This window comes from Phodopus roborovskii, unplaced genomic scaffold (assembly GCF_943737965.1).
Source record: "Phodopus roborovskii unplaced genomic scaffold, PHOROB, whole genome shotgun sequence".
NCBI classification, from domain to species: domain Eukaryota; kingdom Metazoa; phylum Chordata; class Mammalia; order Rodentia; family Cricetidae; genus Phodopus; species Phodopus roborovskii.
Window position 1 is genome coordinate 50,920 of NW_026126054.1, and position 24,700 is coordinate 75,619.

Below are 24,700 nucleotides of genomic sequence, written 5' to 3' on the forward strand. Positions count from 1 at the left end.
AACTGTAGACATCGCGTGGTCACTAATATTTCCATGATTGACTAGTGAGAATATGGGATTAAAGAATGAGAAGTCATGAAATTAATAGACATGCTTAGAGTACTCATTGTGGAAGGTAAAAGGAAAAATCCAATTGGCTATGGAAGGAACATAGGCTGTGGGAGAAACCCTTGAAATAGGGGAAAAAGAAGAGGAATGTTATGGGAAATATTAGGGAGGCAGGTCAATAGAACATTAAGTTGGGATTATAGGGGTAAAGTTTTTCTCTGAAAATTCTGTTTATTTTACAAAACACATGGCAAAACAAAAAAGCTTTCAGAAGTGATTGAACTCATTAGCCATCAAGTTCAGAACATGGATTTGCTTGAAATGACTTACTTATTGATTGTAATTAGTGTTAGTACGAAATTCTTGTTATGACAAGCATTTCATTATATTAGTAGAAAAAACTTCTCCCATTGAGAAGAGTGATAGTAATGATCCAATTTTCTCAGCTTGAAAAATTATTATACCATTCTGAAAGGTAGAGATAGGTATTACATAAAGAAATATAAAGTATATACTAACTTATACCTTTCTTTAACTTCATCCCTATTAATAGTCTTATACTTTGAGTATAGTTGAGGGGAAAACCTTTTCCTTAACTATTGGTGCACACACACATAATGTTAAGTTTTTTCATGCTAAGCAGTAGAAAGATGTACAGAACAAAGTTAGCTTAGTTGCTTCCAACAAAACATATCTGATATAAACCTGCTGCTGCTGGTTGCAAAGGTGCTACTGACCTTTCCATCTCAATGCTTTATTTTTTGTTCATCCTCTTATTTTTTTTCTACTAAATCTCAATATCTTGCTGCTTAATAAGCTAGCTGTTATTTGGAACCTAATGAAAGGATTTCTCCCCTCAGTCCAAAACCTCCTAAATAGCCTGTTCATTATTCTGTTCACTTTGAACATTAAAAAGCTGAAATAGCTAATGTGAGAAATCCATGAAAACCTTCACTTAGGATAGCGTCATCCTAATTGCTTTCCAGCCTGCTGCGCTGCTGAGCACCTCGTCTACCTGTCCTAGTTTTCTCAAACTTAAAAGTTAAAACTTCTGTGTTGTGAACTAACCAACAATAAAACAATATAGTATCAAACCAAAACAAACAAAGATAAAACCCACCAGTTTCAAATTAACCTTAGAATTATCAGATGCCTTTTTCTAGTTGTCAGAATGTAGAAAATTTCCTACAAGATAGCATGAATTTGTAGAATTTCAGTTAACAATTTAATAGCCATTATGGATCTATGAATAGAGGATGTTAAGCCAGCATCTCCACCATAATTCCAAAGTGATTAAAAGAAAATAAATATATGTAGAAATAAACAATGTGTCAAGGAAAGATTCAGAAATAAGATGAAGAAGTAGATATATTCATGGAAGATGTACTAAATTGTGTTCAATTTTGTACATTTCTGATGATAGTCACAAAATGGAAAAACCCTCAATTGAGAATATTAGTAAGTATTCATTCATTAATAATATTCCTAAACTAGACACTTAATTTTCAAGTGTCTGGAAAACTGAAACAACAATTTGAATGTTTAGTCATCACTTTTCAATTTTCTAGGCAATGTTTTACAAAGTACTTGGGTTGTTCCTACCTCAAACTTAGTCAAGTATATCTGTATCACGGGCACTTGCCTGAATGTCAAAGATGCCAGAAAATGAATAAACAGATACCACTGAAAGACAGATTTCTTAGATATGACTAAAGTATAAAATGACTTACTGTATTCTAAAGGGCTATGATGTGAAAATATAAAGAGTATATGTGTTTGATATTTTAAAGAGTATAAAATGAGTTTTAGTAAGATAGAATTTGAGAAAAAGTTTGAGAAACTCTATAATAATACAATATATTTATATGTTATGAGTATATGGAAAACACAAATGGCAACTAAGGAAAAACTAAGTGCACATAAATTTCATAAATAATAATTGTTAAATATTGAAATGTGTTGTCAAATTATAATGTCTTTTGACTCTTTTTTTCTTTTCTTTTTTTTTTTTTTGACTTTTTTTTATAAAGTTAGGGTCACAGACATGAAAAAGTCTATATTCTATTTTTCTTTTATCATTAATATCTATTACCATAGATAAAAATTGCCATTTGAATCCTCTTCTGATGAGCCTTGAAACATTCTGTGGCAAGAATGAACTACTCCCTTGATTTGGCAGTGCTGGGGAACAAACCCAGGACATTGCTCATGGTAGGTAAACACTCTTACTGAACTTCATTCTCACATAATTATAAAATCTGAAAGAAATTTTCTAAAAAAATTAAATTAGCCCCTTCATTACATTGTTATCACAAAATTCTGTATCTTTGAGCAATTTTGCAATTAGTAATTCAATTATAAATTTAAATAAATGCTAGCTACTGAGACGTTTAATGACCACATTTCTTATTCAATTTTCATTTTTCTCAAGCCAGGCATTTTATATTCTCCTTTGTCTTTCTCTTTCCTTTCCTGTTCTCACTTTCTTGCTTATTTTGAGGATTTCATTTTTCAAATCAACCTTTCTAGACAGCCTAATATTAGTCCTATGCTTCCCTTTGCAGTGTTAGAGGGTCAAATCAGTCAGTAAGTGATAAGTTCAAGAAGTGTCACCCTTACACATATGAACTGGGGCTTTTCATTTTTCTTTTCTTCTAATCTGATACTTCATTCGGCTTTATGATAATACAATAGGAATTGATTTTTGTTTTACTTGAGATTATTATTTGAGGATCATTCTAGAGAAAAATTAGTAAAAGAGTGTGAAAGCTTAATATATATATATATATATATTTTAATTTCACCAGATAAGGAGTACTTATTATAAGCATTATTGATGTAGGCATGTCTCAGAAATAAATGTATTTATTTCATTCAAATTTTATATCATGTTCTTTTGACCAGTGAGAATTCTTTACATCAATGCTTTATATTTATATTTATATATATAATTTCTTTACTGTTTTAAATAGCACATTTCTATGTAAAATACATATTTCTATTCTCAATCTTGATTACATATTTATATGTTTTTCACCAACATATCTCATAGTATCACTTTATATATACAAGTTCACAGGAACATAAATTATCAGAAATAAAATAAAAAGACTCTTCTTTCATTAAAAATAGGAATAAAATGGTGTTAGATATTATTAGCCATATTCCAAATATAGGCTGGCTGAGAGTGTATTAACTGAGGAAATCTTAAAATTTTAGTGTTCCAAAACCTTATTATTATATCAAAACTTCTCATGGTGTGGTGAGAAGCTCCATAAATTTTCAGTAAGTCTTAAATCTTTGTAGGGACACTTATTTCACAAATGTTTACTAGTGTGCATCATCACAATGTAGTTATTCACAATAATAGGTCAGTCAGAATAGTAATGGGTAATAATATGGCTAATATAAATCTTCAAAGCACTAGTTCATATTAAGGTATTTAAGTTTTATTTGGGGCATAACTGTGGAGAGCAAGGATAAGCACGTCTCTCTCTCTCTCTCTCTCTCTCTCTCTCTCTCTCTGTGTGTGTGTGTGTGTGTGTGTGTGTGTGTGTGTGTGTGTGTGTGTGTGTGTGTGTGTGTGTGCATGTGTATGGGCACATATGCATGTATGCATCTTTGTGTGCCTCTCTGTGTCTGTGATACAAGTGGGGAGTGGGTTACTTTTTGAAGTCTGAAAGAAAAACCAGTAAACAAGTATGTGCCATTATGTCCTTGGTACCATATAAGGTAAATGGTTTTCTTCTTTGTTTATCTTAAAGATGGTTAAGTTTATCTTGCTTCTCTCACTTAGGAAGCCATTCTGCAACACTAGTTTATTAGCTTTGTGAAATCTTGGAATCAAGCTTTGCAATTTATAATTTTTTCTTGGGCATCATGAGAAAAAATAGTATTGTAATGTTATAATGTTAGAGTTCAAAATTTTCATTCCTTTTTTTCAAATGGTTTTGATGGCAATATTATGACTTTTCAGTTTGTGTAGATGGGCAAATCCCAGAGAGTGATTATCTTTAAGTAAATTTTCAAAATCTGATTGCAGCAAATTTGAGGACTAGACAACTAGGATTGCCTGATATTGACATTATCAATGAGGCTTTTTAAAAAAATGACTTACATCATGAACTTTTTAAAAATCACCAAATAACAACGATTAATAATATAAACCTGAGAGAAGAATACAGGATAAATTAAAATCCTGTATGAGTTGAAAGTCTGAGGTCCATTAGCTCCCCGTTGTTCAAATCATCTGTTTCTGTGGGTTTCTCCAGGCTGGTCTTGACCCCTTTGCTCATCACTCCTCTCTCTCTACAACTGGATTCCAATAGTTGGCTCAGTGTTTAGCTCTGGGTGTCTGTTTCTGCTTCCATCAGCATAGGACCAATGCAGACCCTCTGAATGTGGGTGTCAGTTAGGAGGACTGGGCCTCTGGTAGTGGATCAGTATACATCCCTAGTATATGAATGGACTGTGGGAGCCCATTCGACTTAGAGAGATACTCTCTCAGCCTAGACTAATTGGGAAGGGCCTAGGCTCTGCTCCAAATGTTATGACTTTGAAGATCCCCATTTGAAGGCCTTACCCTTTCTGGGGAACAAAAAGAGGATGGGATGGAAGGTAGTGGAGAGCAAGGGAGGAGGATAGGGAGAGGAAACTGGTATTGACATGTAAAACAAGATTGTTTCAAATTTAAATGAAAAAAGGGAAAAATAAAATAAGGAAGAGGAAAAAACGATTGAACGATTGAATTATTTTTATCTTTGGTTATATCTATATAATCGTATCTTAACAGCTATACATCACAAAGATATTAAGAAGAAAACTCATTAGTAATTAGAACAATTAAGGAAAAAGCATTGGAGTCCAGAAATCCTTGATCAATGATAAATTAGTGATATTCAATATAAAAGCATATTTGACTGTAGACCAAGAAATACTTTTTAATTCATACCTGAGGTTCCTAAATTTATTTCTGATATTCTCTAAATGTTTTCTCAGAATATAGTAACATTCATATCTACTTATAACAACCATCAGTTAATTATCTTCTAAATCAATCTGAGGACATAATGATAGAATTTACAACTATAGAAAGATGGTTTCCTCTTTTATATACCCCCTTCCATATAAAAGTTATTAAGAAAGAGTCTGCTGCTAAGGAAACACTCAATTTGGCACCATCTGTATTCGAAATTTAATTGCTGCAAACCTTCAGCTAATCTCCGGTTTTTAATTGGCAGACCTTCCCAGAATGCTTTACAATTTTTTTTCTTTTTAAAGCCAAACCATAAAGCATACCACATTGTAAAATATAAGGATGCCTGACAATGAAAGGTTCACCCCATTATCTTTATATCATACTTGTGAAGTAGCAAAAAATCAGGCTTTCTGATAATTACTTGGCATGTGCTTATGGCCCAATATTAATTGCCAAATTATTTTCTCTGTGAAATGGATTTTACATTTTTTCTTACTCTCTTTAAAAAGTGACTTATGTATTAGCAAAACATTGAAAAGAAACCCCCATGGAAATCTTTATTGAAATGTGCAGTTGAAAATGTTGAACACACAGGTTAGGGATGAATATTTCAGAATCAGTCAAACTGAGGTCAGATATTAATTATAATAGCCACCTGTTATTTAACTCTACCTTTCTACATCATCATCCTTAAAGGATCTACCATGAGGATGCAAAGGATGTGTTTTGGGCAATATGCATTTATTACATATATTTATAACTACATTTGAAAATCTGTCAGTCCATATGATTTTGAATAATAATCTTCTGGAGTGTTAACTGCCTATGTGTAACAAATACTGTATGTATAACCTATGTATAACAAAATTCATATGTTAGATAGTTTAACACTAGAATTATTTGAAATATTATTAACTAAATGAAACACTAGAATTATTTGAAATATTATTAACTAAGTGAATGAAATAGATGCTTCTTCAGTAAGGAAAATTTGTTTTAAGGAAGAAAATGCCAAAAACTAAATAAAATATGCACAGCTATATGTTTAACACTGACATTTTCATGTGATACAGTCATAACATGCCATGAATGACCATTGGTTTAAATTATTGGTAGGATCTACCAAGCTATCATAATTGTTTTATTCAAGCAGGCATTAAGATGATATGAGATTAATTCTCAGAGCTTCACAGTACAGCATGCCTGTTCTACTACCATTGCCATATTTCTTAGCAATCAGTCTTTTTCCATAATCCTTCAAAATTTCAGCTACATGATTTACTGCTCCTAGATTACACAAGGTTTTAAACACTCATGTCACTCACAGATAATGTTATTAGTATGAAGATTATTCTAACCTATTCATATTCTCTATTTCAGCGACAAGTGATTGTGATATACGGGATTTGTTAACAATTTACTATGTTACTTTTGTGTTGCTCCTGGTGTGAACTTATTTATAGATTTATTTGCAAAAGAAATTTAAATGCATAAATTTTATGAGGACTAATAAGGATTTTTATGGCATATATGTAGAGAGGAGATTTTATTACTTTTATTTCTCCTTATATCTTTGCTTAAGTTTCCTGTTGCATGAGAAATTTTTATGTCACTTTTTGGTCATCATAAGCTAGTACTAAATCCAGTTATTATTTTAAGACATTAAATTTGGAGTGTGTAGTCAAATACTTTAAAACTTTAAATTTATTAACATATAATATTTCTTCACCAAGTAAGAAAGGATGTAAGTAAGCATGTTACTTCACAACTTGAGTAGTAATTTGTTGTGTGATTTCATTCCTCTTCTCTGACTTCCAAGTCATCTGGCTTATTTACCAGAAGCTACGTTAGTTTTTATTTATTGATGTTTTAAACATAATATTCTTATCATTTTTTGATAATTTTATACATGCATACAACAAACATTTCTCCTAGATCCACTCCTACTTTTTTCTCTTCTAAACATTGTGTCCATTTATTATATTACATACCAAGTTTGTTTTTGAGGCAAAGAATGACATAGAGCAGAGTCACCTTGAACTTGCTACAGAGCTGAGGATGATCTTAAGCTTCTGATTTCCTGTCTCACATTCCTCCAATTTTCTCATGATACTTGGACATAACCCAAGAACTCTACCAACTAAGCTGTATCTCCAAAGCCTTCTTTTCTTTTCTGCATTCCAGTGATGATGTCAGAGATTGTTCTCTGCCTTACATTCCATCTTGCTTTCTGGAACTGCTACAGCTTCATAAAGCTTCCATTTGCTATCAATGGGAATAGAGGGAAGAGTGAGAGAAATAAAAACTTATCTGATTTAACTTAGTACTGTCATTGTTAGAATGTGTTTGTGCTTCTTGGCTCTAACTGAAAATGTTTCCTTTAGCCCTAAGATCCAGGTTCAACTTTTCTGTGCCTTTGGTTTGCAATATAATTCATAGACAATCAACTCAAAGTAATAAAAACTGATTTGGTGCTCACCACTGACTTAGGTTTTAGGAAATTTACTGTGAAACAAAGCAGAATATTATTGCCCACATTAGATCAAATCTCTTTTGTCTTTGTACTTTTTTGTTGTTGTTACTGTTGCTTCTACCTAATTTTTCATTTGTGTCAAAGTTATTTTCAGTATTCTCATAATTTCTAGCTTGCCAACTCCTTTACAAAGCAATCTACTTATTCAATGCAATTTCCATCAAACTTCCAAGACGATGCTTCACAGACCCCAAAAGAAAAATACACTTCATAAGGAAAAGCATAAAAAAAGCTCAGGATAGCTAAAACAATACTGTATAATAAGGAACTTCCAGAGGCATCACCATTGCTGACTTCTAGTTCTACTAAAGATAACCATGGTATATACTCACTCATAAGTGAATATTAGAGGTAAAGCAAAAGATAACCAGGCTACAAACCATAGCGCCACAGATGCCAGGTAACAAGTAAGACCCTAAAAGGCATATGTAGATTTCCCTGGGAAAGGGGAATAGATGAGATATGCTGGGTAAACTGAGGGCATGGATGGGAAGTGGAGGAGGGGAAGACGGGATGCAAACATGAGGGATAGAGCTGGTTGAAATGGGGGGTAGGATAGAGGGGGAGAGTAATGAAAGAGATATCTTGATAGAGGGGGCCATTTGGGGTTTTGGGAGAATTGTGGTGCTAGGGAAATTCCCAGGAATCCACAGGATGATCCCAGCTAAGACTCTTAGCAGTAGTGGATAGAGTGCCTGAACTGGCCTTTCCCTATAACCAGATCAGTGACTATTCTAATGGTTATCAGAGAGCCTTCATCCAGTAACTGATGGAAGCAGATGCAGAGATCCATAGCAAGCACTTGGCCCAGCTCCAAGAGTCCAGTTGAAGAGAGGGAGGAGGGATTGTGTGAGCAAGGAAGAGTCAAGATCATGTTGGGAAAAACCACAGAGACAGTTGACCTATGTTGGTGGGAACTCCCAGACTCTGAACCTACAGCTAGGAAGACTGCATGGAACTAGGCTAGGCCCTCTGCATGTGGTTGAAGGTTGTATAGGTATGTCTGTTTGTGGGGCCCCAAGCAATAGGATAAGCACCATTCCCCAGGCATTTGCTAGAATTGTGGAACCTATTCCCCATGCTGGGATGTCTTGCCCAAACATGATGCAGGGGGAGGAGCTTGGTCCTCTCTCTATTGATATGCCATGCTTTGTTGACTCCCATGGGAGGACTCTCCTTTCTGAAAGGAGAGTGAGAGGATAGGTGGAGATAGGCAGGAGGTGGGAGAGGGGGCAGGAAGATAGGAGGGAAGGGAAACATATTGGTATGTAAAATAAATGAAAATGTTTAATACAAAAGAGAAAAGGAAACAATAAAAAATCCAACAAAGTGATTACCTTATACATCTTCTTTACCTTTAGCTGAGTAGTTATTATTGAATGAAGTAATGAGTGATAAATGAATGGGTGTAGAGAACTGAATGAATAAAACATACAGCATAAGCACAATGTTTATATTTTCCTTATAGTGCACATATACTATGTAAAATACAATGCTGTTTTAACTTTCATACCTAGCAATACCTGTTGAAACAATATGCACACTCTTAAATACATAATGAACACTGATTAATATATATCTGAACAAAACTTTTAGTATATTCTACGCATATTTTCAATTAATTGAACTTATATATTCATACAAATTATTAAGGAAAAGTTTAAGTCATATTCTTAAATTAATGTAGTATATTATGGTGAAGTAAGTAAAATTATTTTTAGGTCAGTTTGATTAGGTTCTACAAATTAAATTACTAAGCATTGTAGACTTATACATATATACAGAAAAGCTACAACTCTTAGAAGTGCTTAGAATTCTGAATTCATTTTTTTCATTAAACTTGAAAGTGAACAAAAATGTTTTGAGGTAGGGTTTCTTTATGTAGTAGCCTAGGCTGGCATCACAAATTAAGTATGCCTAACTTTAAAAGCTTTAAATCAACATTTGATGATTGTCTTCTAGATACTAATATTAATTTATATGTTCTTTAAGGAAGATGCTGCTACCTAGTTATATGAGAAAGTTGGAACAACCACTATTGAATGTATTTTTCTAATTAAATCAGTTGAGAGCACAATCATGCAATTTTATTATTCTTACAGTATGCGTGTTTAATATGAAATATACTTTTTCAATAAAATAGCTATCCGAATTGCTTTAGCATGTGAAATAGGAAATACTATACGAAGCTAACACAGATACAGAAAGAAAGATTGTGCACATTTTCTAAATATAGTTTTGAATAAATAAGTTTTGAATATGTCATTCATATTGATCAATTATTCCAAAATTGGTTTAAAATAAGAAGTTGATATTCACCCAGCTAGATCTGCCTATCAGTGCAGAAACATCTTGATATCAGCCGAGTCTTTGTCCCCATCAACAGGCCTTGGCTAGAGGTGAGTCTGGGACCAATTTGCATCGACTCTCACCTACACCCTTCCCCAGGAACTCCCTGGGTTGGCCATGGATCTCGCTGCCCATTTGTCCTGTCCCTGGACAAATTCTGGATAACTATCACTTACCAAAATTAGATCAAAAATAGACAAACAACATAAATAAACCTATAACCCCCAATGAAATAGAAGCAGTCACCAAAAGCCTTCCAAACAACAACAAAACAAACAAATAAACAAACAAATAAAAAAAATCCAGGGACAGATGGCTTCAGTGCAGAATTCTACTAGAAATTCAAGGAAGAGCTAATACGAATACCCCTCAAATTGTTCCATACAATAGAAACAGAAGGCTAATTACCAAACTCTTTCTAAGAGGCCACAATCACCTTGGTAAACAAGCCTCACAAAGACACAATAAGAAAGAAAATTACAGACGAATATCTCTGATGAACATCAATGCAAAAATACTCAATAAAATACTGGCAAACAGAATCCAAGAATACATCAGAGAAATCATCCATTATGACCAAGTAGGCTTCATCCCTGGGTTGCTAGAAAGGTTTAGCATACGAAAATCTATCAATGTGATCCATCATATAAACAAATTGAAAAAGAAAAACCCTATGATCACCTCCCTGGATGCTGAAAATGCCTTTGACAAATTTCAAAACCTTTTCTTGATAAAGGTTTTGGAAAGATCAGGGATAACAGTAACATACCTAAATATAATAAGCGCAATATACAGTAAACCAACAGCAAACATCAAACTGAATGGAGAGAAGCTTAAGGCAATTCCTCTAAAATCAGTAACAAAACAAGGCTGTCCTTTCTCTCCATATCACTTCAATATTTTACTTAAAGTTCTAGCTAAAGATATAAGACAACAAAAGGAGATGAAGGGGATCCAAGTTGAAAAGGAAGTCTATTTGGAGATGATATGATAGTTTACATAGGCGTCCCAATAAACTCTACCAGGGAACCCCTACAGCTGATAAACACCTTCAGCAAACTAGCAGGATACAAGATAAACTAAAAAAAAAAAAAAAAAAAAAAAAAAGTCAGTAGCCCTACTTTATTCAGATGACTAAGAGGCTGAGAAAGAAATCAGAGAAACATTACCATTTACAATAGCCATAAACAACATAAAGTATCTTGCGGTAATGCTTACCAAGCAAGTGAAACACCCACATAACAAGAATTTTGTGGCTTTAAAGAAAGAAATTAAAGAAAATACCAGAAAATGGAAAGATCTCCCATGATCTTGGATAGGTAGGATAAATATAGAAAAATTGGCAATCTAGCCAAAAGCAGTCTACAGATTGAATGCAATCGCCATTAAAATCCTAGCACAATTCTTCACTGACCTTGAAAGGATAATAATCAACTATATATGGAAAAACAACCCAGGATAGCCAAAACAACCCTGTACAATAAAAGAACTTCAGGAGTCATCACCATCCCAGACTTTATGCACTACTATAGAGCTATGGTTCTGAAAATAGCCTTGTATTGGCACAAAAATAGACAGGTAGACCATTGGAATGGAATCAAAAATAATGACATTAACCCATACACCTATGAACACACGATTTTTTGACAATACAGCTAAAAGAATACAAGGGGTGGAGGAAACCATCTTCAACAAATTGTGCTGGCACAATTGGATGAGTGTGTGTAGAAGACTGCAGATAGACCCATGTCTGTCACCATGTACAAAACTCATGTCCAAATGGATCAAAGACCTCAACATAAATCCAGCCACATTGAAACTATTAGAAGAGAAAGTAGGAGGTACCCTTGAACAAATTGGTATAAGAAACTGCTTCCTGAACATAACTCCAATAGCATATACACTGAGAACAACAATTAATAAATGGGACCTCCACTAATTTAGAAGCTTCTGTAAGGCAAAGGACACAGTGGACATGACCAAACGACAGCCCACAGACTGGCAAAAGATTTTTACCAATCCTACATCTGACAAAGGGCTTATCAAACTACATCAACAAAACACCAAATAACCCTATGAAAAAATGGGGTACAGAACTGAAGAAAGAATTCTCAATAGAGGAAATCAAAAAGGCTGAAAGACACTTAAAAATGTGCTCAACATCCTTAGCTATCAGAGAAATGCAAATCAAAACAACTTTGAGATACCATCTTACTCCTGCCAAAATGGCTAAAATTAGAAACACCAATGACAGCTGATGCTGGAGAGCATGTGGAGAAACAGAGAACACTCCTCCACTTTTGTTGGTAGTGCAAATTCGTACAGCCATTTTGGGGATCAGTATGGTGGTTCCTCAGGAAAATGGGAATTAGTTTACCACAGGACCCGGCAACCCCCCTCTTAAGCATATACCCAAATGATCCACATCCATGGAGCAAAGACATACTCAACTATGTTCAAAGCAGCATTATTCCAGCAAGAACCTGGAAGCAACCTAGATGCACCTCAACTGAAGAACGGATAAAGAAGATGTGGCACATCTACACAATGGAATATTATTCTGCAGAAAAAAATAATTGTATCTTGAAATTCATAGGCACGTGGATAGAACTTGAAGAAACCATCCTGAATGAGGTAACCAAGTCACAAAAAAGGAACCTGGTATGTACTCATTCATATATGGATTGTAGACCTAGAGCAAAGGATCACCAGCCTATAATTCACACCACCAGAGGAACTAGGATATATGGTGTATTCTATGAGATTCATATATGGTCCTTCACAAAAGGGGGAAGGGACAGTCCCCCAGCGCACATGGATGTGGGGGGAGGCAGTGAATGGAGAGGGAACTAGGAGATAGAGAAGGGGAGGAAAAGAAGCCCATGTGAGTAGGAGGATTGAGTCAGGGTAGGAAAGAAGACAGACAGACAGACAGACAGACACACACACACACACACAGAGAGAGAGAGAGAGAGAGAGAGAGAGAGAGAGAGAGAAAGAGAGAGAGAACATTAAAGAGGGAGCCATTGTTGGTTTGAAGACGAAACTGAACCTAAAGAAAGGTCTAGACACCTACAAATCTCACTCCAGCTAACAACTTGAGCAATGCCAGAATCTGTCATATGAACTCTATTAGAAGGAAATTTAGCCTTGAATTTGTAGTAAAACATGAGTGTGCCAAATATTAACTGAAAAGAGCAGATATCAATGAATTTGTTTTATATAATAAGACTTATAACTATTTTTAGACCTAATCATTGAGTTCTATTACTACTAGTGAGGAAAATGGTTATTTACTGGATTTTCTCAAGACAGAATGCAATAACTACATATATTTTTTCCAAACTGTTCAATATTATGAGCTGGGATTTACCAAGTATGGAAATGTATTAATATAATATCACATGTATTAAATATTTTCTCTATTTAAATGATTCTTTTAAAGAATTTCTAGATGATATAGGGCAATAAAAAGGAAGACCAAAACAATAAATGAGCAAATACAAATTTATAAACAAGTATTTTATTCTTATCCTATCCTTGAAAACAAATTTTATATGAAGAAAGATTATATTTTGAGCACTAATGTAACTTTATGAGTATTGAATTTCCACCAGATTTCATAGATTTGAAATAGGGAAATAAATTAGAACATAGCAGTGCTACAAATGACATTGTTTAGCTAAACATATCTTGTCAGAATTATCATAGTGGCAGCAATAGCAACTCTATGAATGTTCAGAAGTGAGATTGCAGTTTTGCTTTAATGCCCAGCATCACATGATTCAATGGACTATTTAAATTAAATTGGTCTCTTATGCTGGAGTCATTTAAAAACATCTCATTTATAAAAGAAAAAGCTTTGAAAAACAGTTATTCAAATCACTAAATATTGGTTAAGAAATACACGCTTGCACTCTGGTCACTCAGTTGAAATCCATATCATGAAAAAATACAAAAAAAATATATAGGAAAAAAGATTGACAGGGAAATAGAAAATTTGTATCTGATATTTAATAGATATTGCAAATTATATTAATTCTAACTTTCTATTAGACAAAGGCATTTATTATTTATTAGCAAAATAAAAAAATGACTAAGAGTCTTGTTAGATTTGCATAAATGTCTTTACTAATTTTTTGTATTTTCTCAGGCAAGAAATAATGCATTTGCATATTAATTGAGCTGGTATATAGTAGCCTGGTAGAGAATTATAAGGGTCCTATTTGGGGAAGTTAAGTTCTGATAACATCAATTAAACAACTCACTGTTGATTGTTACATCATTCTTTTAATTCTAATTATACAAATGACATCGTGAAATCTAATGTAGGAATATAGATCCCATATTTGTTATTTATCCAAAAAATAGTGGGAAAAAACTGCCTAGTTTCTTTCCAAATTGTTACTCTTTTTCCTGGGCTCAATACTGGTACTAATTTCACACTATCTTTACAGACATGGGCTCTTGTCATATGACACAAACAGCAGACTATAAACATGAGTGGATACTGCTTTTATGGTTGCCTCATGACAAGTTATCATAAGCAATATTCATTCCATATCTGCTTATTACATGCATAAGATGTTCTGGATACAAAAGCATGGAAGTAATGTGGGTTTACGGCTATCATAAATGCCCTTCCCGGAGAGTGAGATCAACAACTAACTTATCCATGTAGCCCTCAACTAATGCCTGTTGAATACAGGATCAAACACCCATACATAAACACTGAGTTGAATTAGAACCCAGATCCAGATGGAGAGGACAAGACCAGGCAGCAGAAAAACATACAGATAGCTTACCTGAACAAGGAGGAGCTAATGGCCACTAGACTGACAGCAGGGAAGCCAGCATGGGACCTCAGGCCCCCTGAATATGGGTCTCAGCCAGAAGGACTGAGCAGTCTAAGGGACCTCAGACAGTGGAGCCAGGATGTATCCCTGGTGCACAAAAGGACTTTGCGAACACATCCCCCATGGAGGGATAACTGCCTTAATCTAGAGACAGGAGAGAAGCCCTGGTCCCTATTTCACATGACCTGTCAGATCTACATGACCCCAACTGGATGGCATTCCCCTACATATGGAATTGGGGTGGGGGGATGGGAGGGGAGGGTGGTTAGAGTGCATGTGAGAGGGTAAAAGGGAGAGAAGAAGGGAGGGAGAGAGGAGGGGAGGGAGGGAGGGAGAGGGAACTGGGATCGACATGTAAAATAATAAATTAAATTAAAAAAAAAATGCTTTGACTCCAAAATTTAAGTTCAAGGACAAGCTACTGGTGAAAAGGATTTCTATTTTTGTTTCCACAGAAAATGAAAAGATGTGGATTCCTTCAAGACTAATGTGGTTTGATCAAGCCAGACCGCCTGCAACAGAGTACCAGGTGATCCTACATTCAAAACAGCTGGACAAAGCAGCTTTACAGACTACAGCCAGGATTTCTGAATCTTCTTTGAATCCCTCATGACAGCGCCCCTTACCTGAAGGAAGTAGTTTGGAAAGAACAATGCCCAAATTCCCAAATATTGTCTATAAATGTTTGTTTTCATTTAAATGGACTTTGTTATATAAAATAAATAAAAAAAATTAAACAAAGAAAGAAATGTGGGTTTCCACATGATTTCATAGATCGCATTTGGGGACTGAATCCGAATAAACTAGTAAACTTTTACTACAGAAAGTCAGCAAAATTTGAGAGCTCACTAGTCATAGTGATTAATGTTTTTCATCTAGTTCATTGGTTTGTATATAAATTCATAGTTTGAACAACAATCAATGTTTAGATTTTACAACTATGAACAAGCTATTTAAATTAACATCACAACAAATGGAAGAGACAGTGTCTCTAAGGAAGTAGATCAAGCCATACATAATTGCAGAACTTAAGTATATTTATTTCCAGTGATCATATTGAAATCATAAAAAAATAGTAGTGATATAATAATCAAAGGATCAGGCTGTCAAATCTTAAAGGAACTTGCAAATTCTGAGCTATGTTCTTTGTTTTGAAAGCTTGAACAACCTGAGTAACTTGGAGCCCAATTACTTGTATACCAAAAAAAAAAAAAAAAAAAAAAAAAAGATGAAATTGCATAAGATGACTTTGTAAAGACATGATAAGTACATGTATAATTTCTGATATTTATAAGATATGTAATAAATGATAGCTAATAGAGGGACACTGCAGACAGATATTAAAGATAGTTCACATAACAAATGTTAGCTTGGACCAACAACCAAGACTATGAGAGAGAGGGGAGAGAGGGAAGAAGGGAGGGAGGGAAGTAAGGAGGGAGAGTCTGGAAACTACATGAACACCATCTCAGATAGATGATACTTCAGGAGACAGTAACCCTTCAGACTACGTTTACCACAGTAACCATGCAATGCCGTGAGACTATGTACGTCCTGACTTCACAAAAATCATAATTTGCAATTCATTGGAGTTATATTCAGTTATTGCATGACTTTTTAAACTGAAAATGTTCTTCAGTGATAAAGTTACCATACTCAAATATTTCACATTTTCTATACTTTGAGCTATTATTGAGAGTTCCATGTGTCTGGTCTTAACTTTCCCTGGCCCATTAAGAGACTTACTTTGATCAGTTATTATTGTTCTGGCTTCTTGATTGCTGGTTTTGTTTTTCAAATTCTGGGCAGCTGTAATGAGTTCTTCCAACTGGGGGCGTTTCTGCTCCAAATCTTGTAGAGTTGCCTGAAAAAGAAAATATCTCTTGCATTGGCAGTTCTCCTGCATTGTATAGTCCTTTTATAGAGCATAAAGGAAAAGTGCTATTTTCAAATAAGCCAAAACACTTCTAGAAATTAAAAGATGTAACAGGATATGAACCCCGGCTTATAAGGCTTTATAGAAAATAACTGACTGTGAAATACATTTCATTCTTAGATAGAAGATGATTTCAAGTGAAAATCTTATTAGAGACTTGTTTCTCTACCTAGGAATTAAGATGGAGTAATTTCAGAGTAAATGTACACTGTATTGTAAAAGGGTTAGTTATGTTTGTAATCATATCAACCTACAAATTTAACATGAATATATATTTTAGAAAAAGAAAACGTATATATATATATTTAAGATATATTATTTAACTTCTTTGTAACTGAATCTTGCTACATATAAAATGAGAAGATGATATAAGTCAACTGCAGCAAGTATCTTTAAAGTTGCCTATCTATTTCAGACTTAATGAATTAATAAAGCACATATAATATTCATTTTTAATAAATTATCTACTATACCATATGATTATAAATTGTTTGATTGAATCACTTAAACTCTAGCCCCCAGACTTGTCCTTTATATATATTGGTGTATATGTATTATATGTGTTATATGTACACATGTGTGTGAATATCTATGGTCACAGGAGTTTATAGTATCATTCTCTGCCTTAGTACTTTGAGATAAGATTTTTCCAAAAATGTATTTCTCATTATTTTCAGATGAACTGGCAACGAGAAAGCCTCAGTTGTTCTCATTATCCCCTGGAAGATGGAATCCTGGAAGCTGGAATGCAAATTCTAATCTTCATGGCTGTGCTCTTAACCAATGAGGCATCTCTCCAACCCTCATATAAATAATTTTAATTTAATAGCAACTTATATAAAACCATGCAAAATAATAAATTAAACATTAAAAAACATTTTAAGTATAAATGTGAATCAGTAATTACTTCCTTTTTTCTTCAAGCATCAATCTCCTCTATTTGCCATCTTAGTCTTTATATTCAATTGCCCAAACCTTAGAAATATGAACAAAGTATGGGAGAAAAGTCAATCTATGTTGTTTTGGTTCTAAAACTTAATACATCTTACTATAGTTTGGTAAAGTAAACCTTAATTTTCATTTATTAACAATCATTCTGACAGATGTTATTCATTAATTTCTTTTTGTTTGTTTGTTTTGTTTTTTGTTTGTTTGTTTTTGTATTTTGACCACAGGTCCCTAGATAATCTATTTTCGGGTTCTTGGTCATCCTAGCAATGTCACATATGAGTTACATGTCATGAAGTTTGAAGTTGGCCTTGAGTAAAATGAGACATTGGTTGATTACTCCCACAAGTGTTGTGACTGCATTGTACTGGTATACCCTGCAGATAGGACCAGATGGTTTGTGGCTATGGTGGTGTTTATTTTCAGAGTACCTTCCTGTACCAAAGAACACTCAAAATTATTTTTGCTATCTTTGTTTGAGGTGTGTGTATGTGTGTGTGGTTGGGGTATTTCTATGTGAAACTGAAAATTATTTTTGAAGGTCGGTGTAGAATTGAAGGTCTGTTGGAATTTGGTGCGGATTGCCTTGAATCTGTAGTTTCTTTTGGTAAGATGGCCATTCTTACTATAGTTTTCTTACCTATTCATGAGTATGGGAGATGTTTCCATTTTCTGATATATTCTTCAAAGACTTGAAATTATTCCCATACAGATCTTTCACTTGCTTGGTTAAAGTTACCCCCAGATATTTTATATTATTTGAGGCTATTGTGAAAAGTGTTGCTTTCCTAATTTTTTCTTAGTGCATATGTCAGTTGTATATAGGAGAGCTGATTCTGATTACCTGTAGGAATTTCCTGATGGAATGTTCAGGGTCACTTATGGATACTATCATATCTGCAAGTAAGGCTGTTTTGAGCTCTTCTTTTCCAATAAAAGTGAAGATCTGCAGTTATCATATCATTTTCCCTGGTCTAAATGACCTATTGGGCTCCATGAAGTGTCAGTTGGGGTTGTGGGCTTGGAATAAAGGAAGATTAGGAAGGAAAGACTTGTATGATCCACTGGAGAGTGGGTTGGGGAGAAAAGGGAGGCTACAGCTGCAAAAGAGATGAGGATGAGACTGGGGGTTAGGATTTAGAGAAGAAGAGGGAGAAGTGATGATCTAAGCTTAGCCAATCTGTTCCTCTGTCCAGAATGCACCTCTTAGTTTTGTTCTCTTAATCACTAAGCTAAACATTGCGAGACTTTAAATGTGATGAAAATAAAAGTGAAGAGATCCAATTTGGTACCTAGTAATATTTCTTATCTCTTATGTTATTTGGTAGCAGATAAGGATTTTAGTTTTGGAAAGGGCAAATCTGCATTTCCTTTTTGAATAGGTAAGGAAATCAGTTTTCAGATTTAGTCTCAATGAGTTCTTGTAATATTAAAATAGTATGAGAAACTTATTCAAATAATATACATTTATTTAGAGTACCTTTTGTGTTTCAAAAAAATCAGAGGGGCTAGATTTTAACAAATCTTCTGCATTGGTAAGTTGTGATTGCTCAGAAGAAAAATACAATTTTCAGGTTTCTAACTTTTATGGTTTCTTTATATAAAAGTGTGTTTGAAATATGGAACAAATTGCCAAATATAACCATTGAAGTAAGTACCATAAAGAAGTTGGACAGTGCTGAAATAAAAATTTAAAATAGGAACAACAATTGCAGATAGATTTTATAAAATGAGACATATTCCAGGGTTGGAATGTTAAAAGTTGATCATGTATAATACAGCCAGTTGAAAAGTTGCTTTAGTAATATATCTTCTCAACAGCAGGGTTATGGTTAATCGATCATATACTTTTCCAATGTTATGCTAAAACTATAGATAATGCCAAACACTTAGCTTGACTATGATGCATATAGTTAAAAGGATGTAAATTAATCCATACATTTACTTCATCAATTATGTTATTACTTTTTTTGTTTGTTGTTTCAAATCATAGATTTTGTAGGGTCTTTGGATGTGGCAGTGAACAAACACTTTTAGTATGGTTGCATAACTAGTGAAAATTATTTCTAACAATTGAAAAGTTTTCTATAAGAAGTAACTCTCAGATTGTCTTTTTAAATTTCATATTAATTCATGTTCAAATGTTAGTAGCTTTTTTACTTGCAGGAACATTACTTGATGCTTGCTCTACTTTTGTTACTTTTAGGATTTTCATGTTATTTTGAGAAGTGTGTTGTAAAAGTAACTCCATCAACTTTCATTTGAATTTTCCCAAACTCTAAATTAAACCTGACCAGAAGGAACAGTTTTTACTGCTGAAATTAGCAAGCATGTCAATTTAGGCTTAAAACAAGTTATTTTCCCCTCTAATGAACATAATTCATCTCAAGCTATCGTAAAACCTGTTCTCTAGTTGGGTGATTCTCTAATTCTTCTGACAGACACATGCTTTGTAATCAGCCAAGATTATTAATGACGTCCTTTAAAAAAAGTAAAATCAGGAAGACTTTCATAATTGTAATATAGCTGTGTATTCCTGAACAAAATCTCTAATCATTATTGCACCACATTGTCAAGACATACAAACATCTATTTCAAAAACAGTTTGTGTAATAAATTATTTTGCTGTGGAATTCACCAGAAACTAATATTTTGTGTTTAAAATATTATTTCTATATGGTAGAATAAGAACATTGTTTTAGTTTCTTTATAGAAAAAAAGGATTTGAATAATCAATGCGTTCAAGTATTTTTCATTAGTACATTAAAAAATAACAACTGAAGGACATTTTGTAAGAAAAAGAACACTATAATATAATGTGTATAAAGGTTATTTTTTCATTTATTTTCCCTTTATGTATATTTTATTTATTTGTTTTTATTTCTTTGACTTAGCATGTTAAATGAATTCCACAACATGTCAAATGCAAGAAGTTTTGTCTCCTATAGAGGTACCCAAATGTTAGAAAACCCTTGGTTAAATCATTACTCAAATTACCTATCACCTAATTATCTTTCTTCCAACTTCCATTCTGTGATCCCATCGGCTGTTCTTACCAATCCTACCCTCTCAAACACAGTGCAACATTAATCTATATCCTCAGATGAACTCAGGGTGCCTCTATCTTTTACTTCCCTTAGTGTAATTTTACTCATGCTAAACAAGTAAAATCCTAAATGCTCTTATTCATTTCTCTGCTATGAGCTAAGATATTTGTTTCATATTTACCTGAACAAAACTATAGCCATTACATGCTTAAAAATACTTAAGCATTAAAACTTATTGTGTCTACATGGATTCTATCATTCTACCAGAAACAAAAACAGGAAAAGGAAGGAAATGATTCTATTTCTAAGAAGGCCTAAGGCAGCTATCAGACTTTACTATAAACAGCTTACCCCTTGGAGATGAAAAGTCATCATGGATTCCACTAGCTGAGCAAAGGTGGAGGGAAAAAATAACTTCAAATACAAAGTGAATAAGAAATCTTTAATCCTATTAAATCCCCCCAGGGTTAAGGGAAGTGGTTATAAATAGAAATCCTATAAAAAGGGAGTTAAACAACGAAACCACATATACTATAAAGTAGGTCATTTTAGGCTCTTAACAAAAATAAAAGAAAAAAGTGTATATATATATAGTCATACTCCTTTAAAAAAGGAATTATACCTAAATACTAAAATAAAAAAACTAGACTTAATTGAATAATTTATTTCTTATATATCTATGGAAAGATCTTAGTCAAGTTTTTTTAGTAACAAAAGTGTTTTCCTATCGTTTCAGTTAAAACAAATGTTGACCATTATGTTCAATTATTGCCATTTTCAAGGTAGAAACATGAATTAACCTTAAGTATAATGATAAAAATTATAGATTTATAATTATTCAGTCTGTGGAGGTAGAATGGTTTATGGTACCCTCTCATATATGGGAAGTGATAAACATTTGGGTGAGGAAGTTACTATGTAAACTTTGTGTAACTGAAAGTGCTTTTCCTTTATCCCATTGAGCACCTTTAGTTTGCCTTCTCACATTCCATGCTGTTAGCTGCTACTCCAATTAGACTGGCTAACCTCAAATTTTCCCTGTTTGCCCTCACTTCACCATTTCTCACATTTAAAGCAGTTTGAATATTTTCCTATGTGGCATAATCCCCCCCAAACTTATTCTCCAAATGATGAGCATATTAACTGATAACTTCTTCATAAACACTTCATAAATGTGGTTAACCCTTTGTCCATTATTCATCAAAGAAATTACTCATGAATATTTTCATGTGATTTTGAACTTTCAGAAATACATACAAGAAATCTCCAAAAACTCCCCTATTCTCTTTACCCAGATTTATAGTAAACATATAGCGACATCAGTCAGTGTGTGTGTGTGTGTGTGTGTGTGTATAAAATCTATAAACAAAATACTACATTTCTTTGTGAACAACTTGAGAAAACCTGAAAATACCATATCTCTTAAGCAGGATATGGTGTCATATAGCAGTAACTCCAGCATTTTTGATAGTGGATCAGGAAGACTGCCATGACAAATGTGGAATGCCATGCCAGTCAGACCTAATCACATCCCTGCTCTTCCTGGTTTTCCCATTTCCTATTTTCTCAAAGAATATGTTCTATGTGGCCCTCTTTACCCCATATATATGGTATTTCTTATATGTAACTGAAGAAGGGATGAAGGGATGAAGGGAAGGGGGTTGTATCAGTGAATAAGAAAGACTTTTCTCAGGTCTAGAGAACTACAAGACTGCTCCCAACAAACAATTTGAGCTTCCGTGGAAAGGCTATCATAAATGCCCTTCACGGAGAGTGAGATCAACAACTAACTTATATATGGAGCCCTCAACTAATGCCTGTTGGAAACAGGATCAAACACCCATACATAAACACTGAGTCGAACTAGAACCCAGATGCAGTTAGAGAGGACAAGACCAGGCGGCAGAAACACATACAGACAGCTTACCTGAACAAGGAGGAGCTAATGGCCACTAGACTGATAGCTGGGAAGCCAGCATGGAACTGACTCAGGCCCCCCTGAATATGGTCTCAGCCAGAAGGACTGAGCAGTCTAAGGGACCTCAGACAGTGGAGCCAGGATGTATCCCTGGTTCTGTTTTTGTTTCCACAGAAAATGAAAAGACGTGGATTCCACCCCAGACTAATGTGGTTTGATCAAGCCAGACCACCTGCAACAGAGTTCCAGGTGATCCTACATTCAAAACAGCTGGACAAAGCAGCCTTACACACTATAGCCAGGATTTCTGAATCTTCTTCGAATCCCCCATGACAGTGCCCCTTACCAGCAGTAAGTAGTTTGGAAAGAACAATGCCCCAATTCCCAAATATTGTCTATAAATGTTTGTTTTCATTTAAATGGACTTTGTTATATAACATAAATTAAAAAAATAAAAAAAGAAAGACTTTTCTCTTTGAACTGCAGTAATAATTGAGCCAAACCGTACATAAGCAAACAAAATAAACATGGGTATTATTGTAGGGGAAACATGACACATGGCAAAGGTATCCAAAAAACATTATGGACAAAGGTGTGTCTTTGTTGGGAGGACAACTTCAATGGCACTTAGCTATTATTCATTTTGTATTAAACAAAATGATTTAAATTAAGTTACTAACAGCTACTGAGATGACTGTGAAAATGCGTGGGCCTTTTACTTCTTAGAAATGACCTTTGCTGCTATGTACTGAAACACGTCACTGTATTACACCAAAAATGGTCTTCCTGCACATTGTTCTGTGCTGAAGTCACAATGTGTTGGCAATAGCAAAACCTTTGCTTGGTAAATACTGAACTGTAGCCTCAGTACTCTCAAACAAATTTTCAACAGTGACATGTTTCCACACAAACTATTATGATGTCAGGTCCACTTTAGAATCCCGTGGCTCAAAAACCTTCCCTGAATTCTTTCCATTTTGCTTTCACAAATATTTTCCCCTAATACTTTCTCGTTTGTCTTAATAACACACATGTGACTTCAGATCATAATATACCCATTTCTTCAGCTTCATTATTAAGTTTCTCATTAATGTTTGGAATACACAACATATTATGATTCGATGATATTTTCATGTACTTACCAATTACAGGACACTAGGAAACATTGTTCTCTACATGTGTTTTATGGACTGATCATTTAATATCCAATTCAATTACATTAGTATGTTAAATTATCTGTTTTATGAAACCATTGTTCCTTATTTAAGTTAGTTAATATTATTATTTCCAAACTGTAATTGTGAAAAATATTTGGATATATTTCAGTAATAACAATAGCGTTCCATTCTACTTATTCAGCTTAAGTTCTCTGGTAATTAATACAAGTAAAAGAGAATTCTTTGTATATAACAATAATTAGACTGGTTGGATGAATTAACAAAAGACATAGAGTATGTTATCAAACAAGGGAAGATAACTTCTTTGGATGATAATTTACCATTGGCAGACTGAGGCCTCAATCAAGGTCAGCTTTCAGGAATTTGGAATACATGGAAAGGGTTCCTACCTTCATTTAAAAAACACACATTTGTAAATATTTTTTATTAACAAAGGATATGTCCACCAATTACATATATCATCTTGTCTTTAAAACTCTTAGGTTGGTAAAAAATTAAAAGTCGTGAGTCTTGGTTGATCCAATTGCTAATTGTTAATTGCTTAATAATTTATTTTATTTTATTCTTGATTATTTAAGCAATAATTAAAAGATATCATGCAAATGTATCTTGTTTAGTTCTGGGAGATATATTTGAATTTTTGAGAAGATCAATCACAAGCTTTAAAAAGTGTATATATAGGTTGGGGGAGAAATCTCTTTTGGCTCCAGGAAAATATAATATATTGAATTAGTCAGTTTTCTGTAGCAAACAAGATTCAAAGTGGAATGGGGAAAATATCCTCTCCACAACTTGAAAAACTAAGGAAAGATGAACAGTAAGTAGAATCTGAAGAAGAGGAACAGGGAGATAACTTAGTGATTTGAGATGTGGAAATCACCGAAGGGGCCCAACTATTCTTTGCCTGAC

At 33.9% G+C, this 24,700-nt stretch overlaps 1 protein-coding gene across 1 annotated transcript in view; it reads right to left on the reverse strand.

The window, feature by feature from the left end:
- LOC127218330 (dystrophin-like) overlaps nt 1-24,700 on the reverse strand; it is a gene marked incomplete at its 3' end in the record, with an annotated part of 164,192 nt that overhangs the window by 16,678 nt on the left and 122,814 nt on the right. Inside the window, exon 5 of the mRNA XM_051179355.1 lies at nt 16,511-16,628. Coding sequence (XP_051035312.1) covers nt 16,511-16,628 — 118 coding nt within the window. The remainder of the gene's footprint in view (nt 1-16,510; nt 16,629-24,700) is intronic.